The sequence below is a fragment of the Anoplolepis gracilipes genome, chromosome 2 (assembly GCF_047496725.1).
Source record: "Anoplolepis gracilipes chromosome 2, ASM4749672v1, whole genome shotgun sequence".
Classification (NCBI taxonomy): domain Eukaryota; kingdom Metazoa; phylum Arthropoda; class Insecta; order Hymenoptera; family Formicidae; genus Anoplolepis; species Anoplolepis gracilipes.
Window position 1 is genome coordinate 315,001 of NC_132971.1, and position 15,023 is coordinate 330,023.

The 15,023-nt window shown below is 36.5% G+C and overlaps 1 protein-coding gene across 18 annotated transcripts in view; it reads right to left on the reverse strand.

Moving 5' to 3' along the window:
* The window catches only part of Mamo (zinc finger protein 628-like), a 73,942-nt gene that overhangs the window by 31,156 nt on the left and 27,763 nt on the right, over positions 1-15,023 (reverse strand). For 11 of the 18 annotated variants that reach the window (XM_072911481.1, XM_072911484.1, XM_072911478.1 and 8 more), the window contains 2 exons: positions 1,410-2,433; positions 777-869 (listed from right to left, as the gene is read on the reverse strand). In XM_072911481.1, the coding sequence (XP_072767582.1) occupies positions 777-869; positions 1,410-2,411 (1,095 nt within the window). In that variant the 5' untranslated portion in view covers positions 2,412-2,433. Of the gene's footprint in view, positions 1-776; positions 870-1,409; positions 2,437-4,213; positions 4,508-15,023 lie in introns of those variants that run through there. The other 7 variants (XM_072911488.1, XM_072911477.1, XM_072911475.1 and 4 more) reach the window with 2 other exon arrangements.

Sequence of the window (15,023 nt, forward strand, 5' to 3'; positions counted from 1 at the left end):
AAGAGCACCAACGTTACTAATAAAGAATTTGAAAAACATCTCTCGCGCGTCAAGAAACGTTAAAACAACTGGATCATTTAGGTTGACTAGTGTAGGCAGGAGTAATTTGTTACATATCAAGCGCAATGGAACGGATGAGACTCCTGCGAGATCATCGATTCTCTAGACACCGCACGGACGGCAATTTCGTTAATGACGCGACAATTCTATCAAATTAGCGGGGGGAGAGCAGCAAACAGCAAAGCACTTGGGCACATGCAAGAGACCCACATGCAAAGTGAATTCGGCGCACACACGCGTACGCGCGTGCGTGCGCGCGCGCGCGTGTCATGCGTATGCGATTATCGTCGGTCTTTCGAAGGGTGAAGCGAAGTACATACAGTTTATCAAGTACGTATCGACGCGGTGCGTCAAAATCGCGTCCATCCTCATCGGGTAGCACGTTACGAACGATCTGCCGTGACTTGATTATAATAATAACGTAATACGATACATAATGCATCGCAATGCGTAATTGCAGTTGCAACTTGGAGGGACTTGGCGCAGCAGTACATATCGTCGTCCCATCCGCAACGTGCCACTCTTGGCGACGATTGCGGATGAGCGAGACGATAACGGTTATCAATAGTATATGTATATTTAGGTATATATATATATGTATAGAAATGCAGAGCAAAGAGAGGATACGAGAATAAAAAGTAGTCAATAATAAATTGGAAATATATATATATATATAATATATAGAGAGACGACTCGCCGGAAAAAGGGGGACTCACCGGATCTGGTGGAAGTCTGTAATCTGCGGATATCTCGCTGCTCGCGCTACGCTCCTCGGTCGACCTTTCCCAGTCCATTTCTTTTTTCAGAGACTGCAAGAGAAAGGAGCGTATAGGGTTTATATCCAAGTAATAAATAAATGTTCGCGATCGTTGATATAAAGTTCATATTATTATCAAATTTCAAGCTCTATACTGACATGTCAATATCTTTCTACCAATATATCTCATTATCAGAATCTTTGATAATTTTTTATAACAAAAATTAAAATATTATTTTAATTATATGTCGTCTTGACATGATATGACAGATTGGATTTTATTTATATTTAAAGCTCGCTTTCTAATTCATATCAATCTTATTTAACAATAAGCAGCTTATTAACGCAACCGGGCAAGCAAGAGTCGTAATATAAATTGGCAGCTATAATTAACATTTTTAAGCAAAATACTTTAGATTAGTAATATATATATAAAAAAAAAACTATCTCGTATATATAATTTATTTTTTAAATTAATTATTTCTAGGAAAAAGTAAATATTACTATGAGCTGCGCAGCAGCCTCTGGATTCCGCTTGCCCGGACCAAGTTAGTAGAGTTCCTGTACAAGAATTGATCTTATCGTTACTTACCAACGGAACTTGCTGGACCGGGGGTAAGCCCGACGGACCGGCGAGGGGTTCGGTACTGTGCGGGGACGGAAGTCGGCTCTGTGGCAGATTCAACGGCAGCACGCTACCGGGCGTGCCGCCGCCGGTGTTGTTGCTGAGACTCATGTCGGATGGTCCGCTGTGTACCGAGATCGGGCTGAGAGAGCCGGCCCTCGTCTCCTCGAGGCTGGCCGCGTCTTCCGAATCCCTCCTGGGCCGATCGAGGGCCAGCGGTCCCGGACACGGGCTACCGGGTCCCGTGGGCGACGGCGAACAATCCGTCATGTCCACCGCCTCCGCGGGCTCGCTTGGGGTGCTCTGAGCAATGATGTTGCTCGATTGTTGCTGCTGCTGCTCGCATTCCTTGGTAGTAGCCGATACTCCGGCGGCGGTGACGCTCGATTCTCGTTCCCTGTCTTTACCACTCGTCTCTTTTATGCTCTCTCGATCTCGATCTCGATCTCGATCTCGATCTCGTTCTCGTTCTCGTTCTCGATGATGTTCCCGCGACGTGTCGGAGGTGCTTGTGTGTTGTTGTTGTTGCTGCTGCTGTTGTTGCGATTGCTGCTGCTGCGGCTGCTGCTGTTGTTGTTGCTCTTCCCTAGATGCTACCGCTGCGTTGATATTCGTCATGTCCGCTAGACCCTTAACTTTGAGGCTCTCCGCTGTCTTGAGGAGGGCCGATAGCTGGCAGTACTCGACGTTTACCTCGCCCTTGTACATGAAGTCGACGAGGGTACGTAACTCGGCGAAACGTACGTCCTTTAGGATGACGATGGGGTGACGGTTCGGATGGTCGAGGAACAGGGCCTGGAAGTAGCTGGAGCACGCGGAGAGGACTACCTTATGTGCGCGTATCGACGGTCCCTCCGTGCACGCCAGTGTCACGTCCACCAGCGACTCCGACTCCAGCAGTTGACTGAACACACCCAGCAAGTTGCTCTGATGATTGTTCCACCTCAGGCAGTAATGCTCACTTCCCATGTCTGAACTGCACCCCGCAACCCTGCTGTATGAGAAAGATATCCTATATCCTCCGACACTCGCGCGGAGTAGGGTTCCCTAACAAAGTACCGCGTCACGTGGCCCAGGTATTACGACTTTCTCGCCACAACGTTTCCCGTAGAAAAGTGAAATAATTTTTTCCTTCGCAAAATTTCAAATGACGAAACAAGTTAAGGCTTCGATCTAAAGGTCAAAAAATAAATCGCAGTCACGAGATTAAGGAGCAAACGATTTATAACGATAACAACTCTTGTGAATATGTACATGAATTCAATAACTGATTATAAAATAAACAATAAAAAATTTAAACAATTAAGAAATTATGTTGCGCTTTACAAACGTTTCAGTCCGATTTTCGTAGGATTGAAATGTTTGTCGGGGCTACGTTTGTTTTTTGCAAATTTAAAATGGTTGCAATATTGTCCTTTCATATAGTTTTTGAAATATTAAAATTAGATATTTTGATAATCATGAATTCAATTTTAATTCATTTAAAACTAAATGTAAAAAAAAAATTTTATTATATTTTATTTATTCGAATAATTTGTCTCTTGAAATAAATGATTTTTTAGTTTACAACAAAGACCTATTCACGAATTTCAATATTCTTGTCAAAGAAAAATTATTTCAATATTCCAAAAGGAATAATCGTCGCAGAATCGAATGTATCTATTAAAAAATATTTGGTGAAACAATTGGGTGGAAGGTGCGAGCGATGGGAACGATGCGATTCTTTGACGCGTAACTGCAATTTATTATCTAAAGAGTGTGTTTATTTTGCAGCGTATCGATTCACGGCAAGCGCGCGCGTTACACCAACGCACTTTTGCGAACGCATGTTTATGCGTTCGTCGCCGACGCATCCGAACATATCCGGAGATGCACGGCCGATATCAGCTGACGATATACAGGCTTATCTTTTATTATTCCTTTTCCCCGCATTCGACTGTATTTATTATTTATTGCGGCTGCTTAATGCGTGAAACGGCGCGCACGCACGTGTCGCGAACATGCGCACAGCTCGGCGCAGGCGACACGCACACATATAATTATGCCGAAGCGTTATTCGCGTAAACGTGCATTCGCGTGATATATTCGCAACTATATGCGCGATGGCGTGTATGTAGTACGTATTGCCGCACGATATTCGCGTGATTCGCTTGGCCCCCGCGATATTACGGCGATGCGTGACAGAACCTTTATCGTATATATACGGTGTCCCAAACTCCCGTCTCTGATCATTTCACCAAAAGTCTTCGTCACTTGTTCCCCTTCATTAAAATCTTATCGAAAGATCGATAGTTTTTCAACGACACGTTTTAATTTTAAACGATTGACAATAAAAAGATGCTGAGTTTCTGATGATGCAATTACATAACTAAATTTTATCGATTGTTTTAAAAATTCCCTGCCTCCCTCCCCCCCCCAAAAAAAAAAAAAAAAAAGATAGGATTTTTATTCGTAGTTAAAATACATGCGTACAATCAAAGAATTATTTTATAACGTTATTGTACAACGATAGAAAGATTGAATACTTTCAATAGCGAAAAATCGACAACTGGGAGATCAAGCGGATATCTCCTTTGACGTCGCTTTATATCGCCAATTACGTTGCAGTCTATACAGTGTTATTGTATCGCGAATTCGAGAGAAGCAATGTCGAAGTGCGAATGATCAGTTTTCAAGCGTTTTAAAACAGAGGCTCGCGCATAGCGTATAGCGTATTGAAGCTTCAGATAAATTGCACCTGTCAATTGTGCCAGGAAGGTTATAGGAATTACCTGCACTCTTGCCGGTTAAATATAGCGTCGGCACGGCATGTTACGCATTGATTTCATCATTTTACGGCTATAACATCGGTTGTTACCGGAATCTTCGAAACTTTTTTTTTTTTCGCCGGAAGCGCTAGGTCTGTTAAGCGATAAGCTATATTTGCCAACGCGTCAGGTTATTTTCATTAAAAATGTAACAATAATAGTCTTGTCATAGAATATCGATTAATATATTTGCAAATTTATGGTTTTCTACTCGTATTTCATATCTCGAATGTAAAACGAATTATTAAATGAATTTGAAATAACATCCTTCTTGTTTATAATTTGCAAAATCGGTGATTATTGTTCAATATATTTTGTACTAATAATTGAATATAGACATACAAATAACCGTAACACGTATATAATAATATGTATAATTTTATAGTAAAATGAAAATATGTAATAATAACATGATAAACTAAATGTGTTAAATGTATAGAGAGGAAATAATAATATATTATATTATTTGTTTGTATAATTACATTATTGTTTTTTAATATATAATATTTGTTAGATTTATTATTTAAAAGAATATGTAAAAATAAATAATTTTTTATCGAGCCTAGTACTTCATACTAGTTAACTCTTTCTTATAACAATTATGCGTCACGCATCCGATATAGCTGTATTCAAGCACGTAAATGCCGAGTATAGAGCACGTCGCATCGATCGTTAAATATATTGCCGTATTAAATATATAAAAAGGAAAAACGACACATGCGTTGCCCGTGCGCGGGTATGCAGTTTATTATTTGCGAATAGAGAAATTGACCGATTAATCCGAGGCAGAACACGCTGCTGCGGCTTGCCGCTCTTTTTCCGCGCAATAAACACTGTAGTTTGGCGCGGGTTGTCTCTCTCTCTCTCTCTCTCTCTCTCTCTCTCTCTCTCTCTCTCTCTCTCTCTCTCTCTCTCTCTCTCTCTCTCTCTCTCTCTCTCTCTCTCTCTCTCTCTCTCTCTCTTCTCTCGCCGCGCTTTACAAACTTTACTCACAAGTACCGGTTTCAGCGAAATCGCTTAATAGCGAAAGTTAAGAACCCAAAGTGGATGTACATATCTATGAATACTCGGAGACTGAACGGCAAAGCCGTATATATACCGGCGCACAATATTGAGTACATTGTCAACTGTTTGCATTCATTTAGATTATTACGTGCGCATCTTTCAACATCGCTTATCATTGTATATACAATACATATATTTCTATTCTCATATTATTTTCTATTCCATGTATTCTTATTAATTTATATTATTATAGTTCCTATTGATAACTTTAACTCAATGTTGAAATATAATCTCTTTTTAATCTTGATATCAGAGATGATAGTCGCTTTATAAAATTTCATCTTCTACTATTTTCCCTCTATTTACTCTTTAACTTTCTTCCATTTTCTTTATTATATAATACACATCTAAAAAGAGCATTTTTGTGATCTCAAAAATAATTGAAAGACATAAAAGTATGATTTTTGCTAATCGTTTAGTTTATCGCAAAAGTATATCTTGTCTGATAAGCTATATTTATAATTGTTATTTATCAATGTAAAACCAAAGATATTTGATAATGTTTCTTTCGCAGGTGTTTGGCGCCCTGCCAGTGGCAACCGTACTGTCACCGGCGTCAGAATCAGCGTTCGAATCGCGAATGCTGAAATTTTTTTGTAAGAGGATTTTCTTTCTCCTAAATTGACGTTCCTTAATGACTCATTAAACTAATGTTTCAAAAATTTACAAAAAATATGACACTAGTATATATTGGAACATTTAAATAAAAATACTGAAGATTATTTTTAGAAAGCAAATAAACGCGTTATGTATCAGTGAAATATACGAGTATATTTATTCTTTATTCGCATTTACTTATAAATTTCTTAATTCAAAAAAAAAAAAAAAAAAAAAAAAAAAAAGAAAAGAAAAATTCCCCAATAATCACGACCATAGACAAACTTCGAATGTTTTTTAACTTTTTCTCGTTTTCAAGTTTTCCAAGTTTGTAATGCGTATTGCGGATGCGATCGTTTCCTTCTCTCTGTGCGTGTACGTAATTTTCCTGCGTGATTTTTCTGCGGTAGTTGGTAGCGGCAACGGCGGCAGTGTATTATTACATAAGTCGATATGGCCCGCAAGCCATTATTTATGTCATTTCAGAGGTTTTCTTTGGGTCAATCCATTTACGTACGATATGCATGCGCGGTTTGCGACGCGAAAACTTTGCGAATGTTCCATTCGAGTTACTCCTCTTCGCATAATATCCCGTGCAAATCCGTGCAAACTGCTTTAGAAGTAGTAAATCGTTGACAATAGAATTATAAGAACCGTTTGCCTTTATCGCGTAAAGTTGAGATTTAACCAATTGTGAGCGAGAAGATGAGATTATCGATGTTTATTTTTTTAATAAGGATAGAGATGTAGCAATGCAAGAATATCAAATATCACGGATTATTTATATTTACTGAAAGATTTATATCTTTGATAATGTAAATGCAATTTATCGAAATAAATTTTGTGTTATAATTGTCAGCTGTTAATTTACGATAATCTACAATAAAATAATAAAAAAAAGTATAATAAAAACATTGCTTTGTGATTATCGTACTACGAAACATTTTTCTCAATCGTAAACTTGGCACGTGCCTTATAAGATTTATCTCTTTGTTGGCTGTCTTGGCCTAAGTTCTTGTTTACAATCAGAATGTTGACGTCTTAAACTGTCAAGTTTAAATTATATTCACGCATGTATATTATTCTTAATACATGTGTAAGTATAAATATATATATATATATATATATATATATATATATATATATATATATATATATATATATATATATATATATATATATATTATTATCTTATATATATTTATATTTTATATATAGAAATGGTGTATCTCTCCCACGCAAAGAAAAAAAAAATTGTAAATTTTTCCCGCACTTTATGTTCTCAAAATTATTTAACAATAAACTTTATAAATTTATATTCTTAACAATTGGCCTAAAGTTTGAAAGATTTTCTTCTTAAAGTCTATTCAAGAGTTGCAGTCATTATATAAGAGAGACTTGGTAAGAAATCGCGAGAGCACGATAAGAGAAGTCGATCGATGGGAGGTCCATTTCGGCGCATAAATCGCTGCATAAATTGCGGGATTACGGCGTTCCACTTGCATGCGCGATCCGCTGCGGTAAAATTAGCCGGTGCTACCGTGGCTGCGATGCGGGAAAAAGTTCGCGGCTGTGCGTTAGCGCGTGTGAGTACGCGTGGGTGAGGCGCGCGTGTTTGCTACGTACACTTATACATAGCCAGTCAGCTATCCGCGATTGCGCACGTCGCACGCACGATCCGTCGTGGCGCGTGTTAATTGATACGCGTTCGCGTACGTATGTGTGTGTGTGTGTGTGTGTGTGTGTGTGTGTGTGTGTATATGGGCGAGAGCGCGTGGGATGGATAACGCTCAGCGAGATATCGGCCAGTTTAACCCTCTGATTGGGAGGCATGAGCGATTCGCTTTGCCAATTTTTTCTTCTCCCGTTTCACACGTTCTTCTTCTTTTGTGCGTTACATCTTTGTCGCGTATTTCTTATAATAAATATTACATGTGATAATGTTTCTTGTAAAAAAAAAAAAGAAAAAAATATAAAAGACTAATTAAGAGATAGTTTTCGAATTGTGACTAATTAAGAGACATCGAAAGGAATTTTGACAATTTCACAATCTAATTAAGTAATGAAATATTATTATTCATTTAAATTCAAATAAGCTTTTATATGTATGTTTGGAATTTTCATTGAAGAGAGATCTTTTTTTAAAGATCTTTTAAGCCGATAAATCTATTTTCTCTAGATGAAATAAAAAATTTGATTGTAAAAGCGTCAATAAAGATGTAAGACAAATATAGTCACATACGTGTATATATATAAACACAAGTACTTGTAATATACATAAATATATATGTATATCATGGAGAAAGAGATCTGAAAAGAGAAATTCGAAAATGCAGTCATGTCTTTTTGACGCTTTAGTTGAAATGTTTGAATAAGATATTGTGTTTCTATCCTCTTCCCTAAGGGAATAGAAGTGCATATCGCGAAGCAGATAAAGTTGATTTCGCGTCGGAAATGAAACTGTTGTTGCGCGCCACGTTGAAAACTCTCTTTAGATCCGTCCCTGGTTTGCGTCAAGTGCGTCTTACGAAATCGCACGTTTCGTATCGCCGCGGCCGCACGCACGCGCGACTCGCAGATGCGCGTCACGATCGACACGCGCAGATTTTCCGCAAACAGCACGAATATGCACATGCGGCGAGCGAAACACGCGCACCGCGCTCGAAGAGGCGTGAGAGGATTATTTTCTTTTTTTTTTTTTTCTTTTTTTAGTTCTGCGAAGTCATTAAGAGTACAATACCAGCGGCGCTTCTCTTAGCGATATGCCACGATGTGCCACGTTTTTACAGATTGTTATACAATGTATCTCGGTGTCGGAGCACTTAACCAGGAAAAAAAGGCCGTATTTTATAAAACCTGTTAAAGAAATTCCTCTGAGGAGTGCAGAGATAATGTAAAATTGAAAAATTTATTTTCCGTTTTCTTCAATGAAATCCGAAATAATTAATACATTTATAGAGTATCATATTGCATTTATCTTTTATTTTACACTCGTTTAAAGTATTAGCCTATGAAAAATTGTTTTATTTAGAAAAATAGACTGATAAAAAAACTTTGATAATTTCGAGATATCTATGAATAAATATTGATTCCACAAGTCTTTATAAATGTCGAATAGTTGATTCGATTATTAGAAAGTAAATATAAGTTATCGCAATCAACTGCTGTTAGAAAACAGTCTTAGGAAATATCGAGAATCTTTTCGAATTTACGCCGAAGAAAAACAGCTATGATTATATATAATGCAGGCTATATTATTTTAAAGAATTTGATAAGACATTTTTTTCTCTAGCAATGTCATTTAAAACGTAATCCGCAACAACTCATCGATATACGCAATAAAATGCACCACCTCTTGAAAAATCTTCTGTAACCGAGTAATAGACGCATTCCATGAAAAGCGAATTGCATAAATCAATAACGCATTTGTAGCGTAACTTGAACAAGATTTCATAAAGGTATATTTTTTTTTCGCAAGAGTATATATCGGTAATATGTTATCAATGTATTTATATATTGATATGTGGCATTTTAAGTGATATTAAAGAAACGACACGCAGAAATGGCAGCTCGTTATTTATAATCGATTATTTTAAAATAAAGCGACTGCGTGGGGAACTTTGCGATCGCGTTAAACCGGATCCACAGCACTCTATTTCCCGACATCCTGTTTCCACCAGTCAACTATTACACGTGCTTATAAATACACAGGACATATGATTGCCTAGTAATTGTCATATTGAGAGATTAGAGAGATTCGAGGAAGATAATAAATTCATTTCGACCAAATGTTCAAGTTAATTAAGAGCTATGGGTAAATTTATTTGAAGAAATGTAAGGCGTACGTTAATTAACGAGCGTATGTGTATTGCGAGACGATGCGTGAAGGCTAATGACGACATATCGTGATCGAAGCCGTGGAGATAACGAAAGTACAGGGTTAAACAGGAAAAACATACACCCCCATTTTACAGGTCACAGTAAAATTTTTATGTTAAAATTATGGAAAACAACGGTATATACTTAGGCTATTTTTGATTTCTGTTCGGTATTTTTTGACAGAAATGAAACGAGGAATGTCTCACGAATCAAAAAGATTATGTGACAAGTATTTTCGTTAATAATATATAGAAGAATATTAAGAATATTAATAATATACAGAACAATGCCAAATCTATTGAAATAATTTTCTCAGTACAATTATTTATTATAAGATATTGTTGCATAGAAAAATTGTCTTATAATTTAATTTTCTATTTTTTTATTATTTATATTTTCACCGACACTTACTAAATTTATAAAACTTATGTGATCAATTATACCAAAGGGAAAATAATGGATCGAGTTGTATTCTAATTCAGTAAAATCTAAATACCAAAACTTACGCTTCTCCAAAAGTTTATATAAAAAGTGCAAATAAATTTAATAAAAGTAAAAACTGAAAAAATTTAATGCTATGTGTCAAATACTCTAATTAAATTTATTTTACTTAAAGTAAAAGTTAATTGATAGATATAATTAAAGAATATTATAATCCATTTAGATTTTTGATATTTTGAACAAATTTTTAGCATAAAATATTTGCATATACTTTCTCTCAATTTTTCGCAGAAAAAATATCGAATCCCGATTTGTTAAAGAGAGAATATGCGAATTATTCGCTTTTTTGTCGCCGCATCAAACGCATACGAGCGAACGCGCATACTGCTCAAAAGCTCCTTAAACTTTTATCTGGACAACGATATTCGAAAGTTTGTTGGAGTTTTGTGCCAGAGACGCAGTCGTAACTTTACGGCGCTTCATTACAACTTCGAGGATATTCCAAACAGTTTATCGACTGCCGCCTCTGTGAGAAAAAAGACGTCAGTTTTGAGAGGAAAATGAAAGAAAAAAAGATGCAGGAATAATAGGATATATAATAAAGTGATATACAAGGTGTCTTGCAATTATTGGATATTTTATTTCTCTTTCTCTCTCTCTCAATTATATATATATATATATATATATATATATATATATATATATATATATATATATATATACATTATTATTATTAGAGAATGCTAAGAAAAATTTTAATTTTAATAGAAAACATGGATAGTTAGCGGATTATTTTCAAAATTAAAAACTAATGACTTTTAACAAATTAAACTTTGATAAAGTATACATAATAAATAATTTATTTTCTCGCAATTATGAATTAATAATTTTGAAATGGATTATATTTAAAATATATAAAAAAATAAATACTTATTCAAAGTTAAAAGCTTGATTGTCAAGATATTAAAACTCCCAACATGTGTAAATTTCCAGCAAAGTTCTCGGTATGGAAAAAAGATTGAGTCACAGGAGTAGGATTTGTGACTGGAAAGACGTCTAATAGTATACTCTGTATATTACGTGTCTCGTAATTCACAAGTCGGTTGACATGGATCAATGCGAATCGGCGCGATCGACACAAAATCCAAGAGCCGAATCGGCGAGCCGGGATTATCGTTGGAGTGACAGCGGTTATAACGCATTATAATTAAATGATGAATTTTAGAATGAGCAAATCGCTCGCTCGTAACGAACCAGACCGCAATGACGGCGCGGTAATTTTGATCGTGGTAATAATTTACGCTTTGTTTCTGCGCGGTGTAACGCAAATTTTGTTAAATTAATGGCGAGGAATAATCGAATGGCTCAACATAGGCAATATAATATAATGAAGAGAGAATTATATTGCTATTATGCCGCGATCGACCTGCATGGTTGATAGTGAACAGAGACTTTTGTTTACACAGGATTTTTATAACGCGTTGAATGCGCAATCAATTTTAAAAAAAGAAACCTTTTTTAATATTTGTAAAATAGGTTTTAAAATTTGCTATTCTAAAAACGTGCAATATTAAAAATTCGCACATTTAAGAAACTGTAAGTCCAAAAAGTCACGCGTTTAAAAATTTAAGAGATCGATAGAGATATATGTATGTATGTATGTAAAAATGTATAGCGTAAAGATTCATATACCTAAGAATCTGTACAAGTAGTCGTAAACAAAGATTTGTAGATTCGCTGATCTCTATCAGAAAGAGCTAATAAGCTTTTACGGCTGCAGCGAGCACAGTTAGACAGTTATGTACGATCGGTCAAATATAACGGTATTATCTGGATTTTTTTCAACTTAATTACTCGGCGAAATTGACGCGTAACAGCCGGATTTTCCAATTCCATTCGAATATTTTTCGCGCAAATTCATTCGGTTTCGAGGTTTCGAGGTTCCGAGGTTCCGAGAACGAAGGATAAGAGGTGTCTGATAGCTACCTACCCATCGTTAACCGGTAGTAACGATCTCTCCCACCCGTTTAAACGTGAATCAAGCAGGAGCAGGTAGAAAATTTAGTACGAGAAGAGGGAGAGAAGAAGAAACGGACACGCAAAGATATATTTTATACATATATGTATAAGGAGAAAGAAAGAGAGGAAGAAGAAAAGAAGAGAAAGAGAAAAATAGCGAGCGAAAGAAGTTGGAGGATGAAAGAAAGAGCACCGAGGGAGAGGTATGTCGAGAAGAAGCGCGAGGCTAGATTAGTCTCCTAGCCGGGCTAGGCTAGGCGAAAATAACGATGGCTCGCCATAAATCAGCCGCAGCGACGGTCACGACTGCAGGAATCGCACGGCACGACGCGCGGCGAAAAAGCTCCGGTTGGTTACCAATGACTAATACCCCGCGGTGAGCTTTTTGCCGGGGGCTTCCTTTCACGCGCGTGATACGCTCGCTCTTATCGCGCTCTCTCTCTCTCTCTCTCTCTCTCTTCACGTAAAAAAGAACGACGGCGCATAGAGTCTCGTTGTGTCGAGACAAAGTATTGTCATTACAATAGCGAAATAGAGAATATGGACAAACGATATTTAAAGATATTTAACACATCGGGATTGGGAAAAGAGTAAGAGGATGTTTAAAAACCATCCATGTTTTTTTACACGAGTTGTGAAAGTTTCATCGCGTTAGACTCGCCCAAGTATCGAGGCCATGCAAAAATATCGATATCTTATATTTTTAATACAGCAACAGCTACGGTAAAGAATTAATTAAACTACGGTTAGATAAAGTTTTAAGCGACGCCGATATACATAGTAGCAGCTATAATTATCTTATATGTTTCATGTCAGCATACTTGACTTGTACGTCACTTTTGCACTTTACATTTTGGCGGCAAGTCGAAAGTTGATTTGCGTGGATTATAACGCGGCGTTAACGAGGATCCGGGATCTAATCAAGCGCACGTCCCCCGCCCTCGACTCGATCGGCCGTTTTAAATGCATCGCCAGCATTTAATGGCACGTATCGATTTCGAACCGCGATGAATGGCATCGAGAATAACGGTAGTCATAGTAGGGATAGGGACGATCGCGCCATCGGATAGAGATCGGGGCGGTCGGGGAAAGAGAAAACGAATCCCCCGCGAGAGAATGACATTTCGGCCGACGGCATGACGGCGCGACACGCGCGGAGATAGGGTAGGCAAAAACAAATCTACGACTTGCGCGCGCGAATGATGTTTCAACAGTGCGGCCGACTGCAGCAATTACTGCCGGAATATTGCAATCATTACGTCTCTATCTCTTTGCCCGAGTGCCTCGCCCGCCCGTCTATCTCAGTCACGTTTTAAAAATGATCACGATATATATATATATATATATATATATATATATATATATATATATATATATATATATATATACACACACACACACACATAGGATATCCATTGTACATATATGTGTGTCGGGATTGTTGGCAAAACCGCCCATCGGCGGTGCCCATCGAAAATCACTCTGCAGAATGCCGCCAATCAAAAGATCGTGAATCGGTGGAAACCGATTTAAGTCATTCGGCCGGATATGACAATGACATAGATGGTTGTTACGCAACTTTTTTTTTTGGCCAAGATGCATAGGCGCGCGAAGAGCTTCTGATATTCGCAGTGGATAATTCGAGATTGTCACTCGCTATTTTTAATTTTTGGTATGTACATAGGTATATATGAATCGATGAATGGTTCGAAGAAAATACGCGCTAAAGTATATGGAATTTCTAATTTTTAATATTTATAAAATCTATTTCTGGTGATTTCTAGTTTCTAATATTTATATAATCTATTTTAGTCTCTTTGCAAAAGGAGAAATGCTTAGCTATGAAATGATAACTATATATCTATTTCTGAGAAAAGATTGCAAACACATTTTTCGTCGTGCTATAAATAATGTTTTTGAAAACTGTATCCATTCTAAAAATAATTAAATACGAATCTGCATGTGAAAGCAACAGTTCAATATAAAGGTGAAATATAAAAGATTCAGAATAAAAACTACCAGAGAGAAAAGCACCTTTATAAGTTATGGATTTAATAGTTTATTCTTGCTTAAAGTAGTTGAATTAATTCGTCGATGAAATCATCAGGTCGCATTGACTTAATTCGCAAAAATGTTTACGAAATGAATGTCTATTGTTTAACAACGTAACATCTCTCACGATAGGTCTTATCTACCGCGATTATGATTATGAATTGATAATCCGCACCGATGGTAATGCGTAGAGATACACGTCGTTTTACATGCAATTTTTCCATTTTTCCATCACAAAATTTAAATTACAAACGTTTTCTATATAGATATATATATATAAGCTTAGCATATTATTTACTCGTATCGATATTAATTTATACTTTCTTCCAAAGTATAACTTATGATTGGCGGTATGTTTGTGATATCTAAAGAAAAAAAATCAAAAATTTTTGTGTGAAATATATCTAACAATAAGAGAATTTGATGCCGAAAATAAAAAAAAGCGAACAAGATTTTTAACTATCTTTAAATAATAGTTGATATTTAGATTTTTATATCATTCATTTTTAATTTTTTTCAACGATATTGCGAATAATTGTTTAAGCTTTTAATTTAAATTATTTTTCGTTTAAATATTCATAAGACACATCACTGTTTCCTAAAATCATTTTTTTCGAAACAAAGTATTTTTGTAGGATGCTCCGCGTACATATCTTTCGCGCATCTATTTTATCACGATTTTGTAAAAATGGTTCTATCGATGCTTCGACAGAGCAAGAAT